Source organism: Ctenocephalides felis, unplaced genomic scaffold, assembly GCF_003426905.1.
Source record: "Ctenocephalides felis isolate EL2017-DRISC unplaced genomic scaffold, ASM342690v1 CF-g0.4_SCAFFOLD_00845, whole genome shotgun sequence".
NCBI classification, from domain to species: Eukaryota; Metazoa; Arthropoda; class Insecta; order Siphonaptera; family Pulicidae; genus Ctenocephalides; species Ctenocephalides felis.
In genome coordinates this window covers 8,361,790-8,363,385 of record NW_020536999.1, presented here as the reverse complement: position 1 = coordinate 8,363,385, position 1,596 = coordinate 8,361,790, and the positions used below count along the sequence as shown (strand labels likewise).

Sequence of the window (1,596 nt, the reverse complement as noted above, 5' to 3'; positions counted from 1 at the left end):
AAGGGGCATTTGTCAAATAACATTTTCCCAGTTTACAATTACTCAGAATTTATCGAAGAATAGATAGTAATATATGAAGGTCCGGGGTTAAAAAGCACCAATGTGTCAAAAACCAGTAAAGTTAAGCATTGTTTAACAATAATATTTGAAAGTAGAGGGAAGAAGATGTATAACCAGCTATAATCTTGATTTTCATGACTTTGCTATCGGAAGATAACCGGTAATCTTTGAAAATCCATAATAAAAGTATTTTCTTCCGTTGGTAGTTTTTTAGCATTAGTTAAAAATGTAATTATTTTGTAAAATACCTTTAAATTTAAAATAGGACATTAAACCTGTTTGCCACCTGGCAGTTCCAAATTACCCCGTCTATGGGGTAAAAAGGTCTGGATAACAAATTTTTGAAAGACATCAAAAAAGCACATTTCTACAATGATGAAGTAGCTGACAGTTTTACTGAACGTAGTCAGATAATTGTTCGTTTGAAATGTGTTATTTGTTATATAATTGGCTTGATTTTTATAATATAGTTTATATTTGCTCAAAAGACTTGGATTGGATTATACCATGTTTTCTATAGAAAGTGTATAAAACTTCCAGTTTGATTGATTGTAATGACAAAATATAGACAAACTAATGGAGTTTATAATACCTCATTGTATATAGCATTCAAATAACAACGTTTGCCGGGTCAGCTAGTATATAATATATATATATATATATATATATATATAAAGTAAATCTTTCTATTACTACACCCCGTTATCTATTACTCTAGCACCTCAACCACACAAAAAATCAAAATTTACATAAACCATAGGATCTTCATCGATCTCTTCCACATTTTCCTCAGCACTGGTCTCGACCGGAGGCACTAACTCTTCAATAAAGCCCCCTTCGCAATTCGGACAAGTATATCCCTAAAACAATAAAAGACAACGTACATAACCTAAAAAAAAACTTGACAAAAGTGCAAAAGATTTTTAGTGAAAATATGCATATATGGATAAAATTTTTATATTATTTACCGGATTTATTTGATCAAATTCAATACTGCAGCCATGACAATAATATCTTGTGGGAGCTGTCGAAATTTCTTCTACAGCGGCCTCAGCCATAGTAGTAATAGATTGTGTTGTGGTTTTTGTAACGTTTTAACTAATTATTTTTATAACACACATCGAGGTTCCTTTTAGATTGTAGCATGCTTAGATTTAAATATTTTAATTAGAAATACACATTAATAAATTTTATAATTTGTCAATATCTATTAAAATTGATGTATCAATAGGTTTGAATGTGTGTGAGTGTTTTGACGTTTGCTGTGAAGTGTGTAGTTGATTCGAAACGGTGTGAAGTTGTAGTATATGTCTTGTTACATTTTGAGAAGCGCGCAAGGCTCTCAAAGTTTGGGACGCGGGGTCTAATTTTTCCGTTGCAATTTTAAATAGTTAGGAAATGTCTCAAGGCAAATTGCTAGAACTTCTAGTACCGTAATGGAATATTCAAGGAATATTAAATGATTTCAAATATATTATTATAAATACTGTAAATTCGTTCTTATTCATATTTTGTAGACAAAATATAAGAGCTTAT

General features: G+C 30.5%; 1 protein-coding gene across 1 annotated transcript; it reads right to left on the bottom strand.

The window, feature by feature from the left end:
* Window positions 1-764: 764 nt before the first annotated feature.
* LOC113376512 (E3 ubiquitin-protein ligase RNF126-like) lies at window positions 765-1,301 on the bottom strand. The gene is made up of 2 exons (XM_026616462.1): window positions 1,029-1,301; window positions 765-920 (listed from the first exon to the last, which is right to left on the bottom strand). Exons 1-2 carry the CDS (start codon window positions 1,116-1,118, stop codon window positions 783-785), a joined length of 228 nt encoding a protein of 75 aa, XP_026472247.1. The 5' UTR covers window positions 1,119-1,301; the 3' UTR covers window positions 765-782.
* Window positions 1,302-1,596: the final 295 nt, after the last annotated feature.

What these genes read in the sequence shown, in the direction of transcription:
- LOC113376512 (XM_026616462.1), bottom strand. Translation starts at nt 1,118, where the DNA reads ATGGCTGAGGCCGCTGTAGAAGAAATTTCGACAGCTCCCACAAGATAT. An exon ending in AATTTGATCAAATAAATCCG is followed by an intron (nt 921 to 1,028) that starts GTAAATAATATA and finishes TTATTGTTTTAG; the next exon opens with GGATATACTTGTCCGAATTG.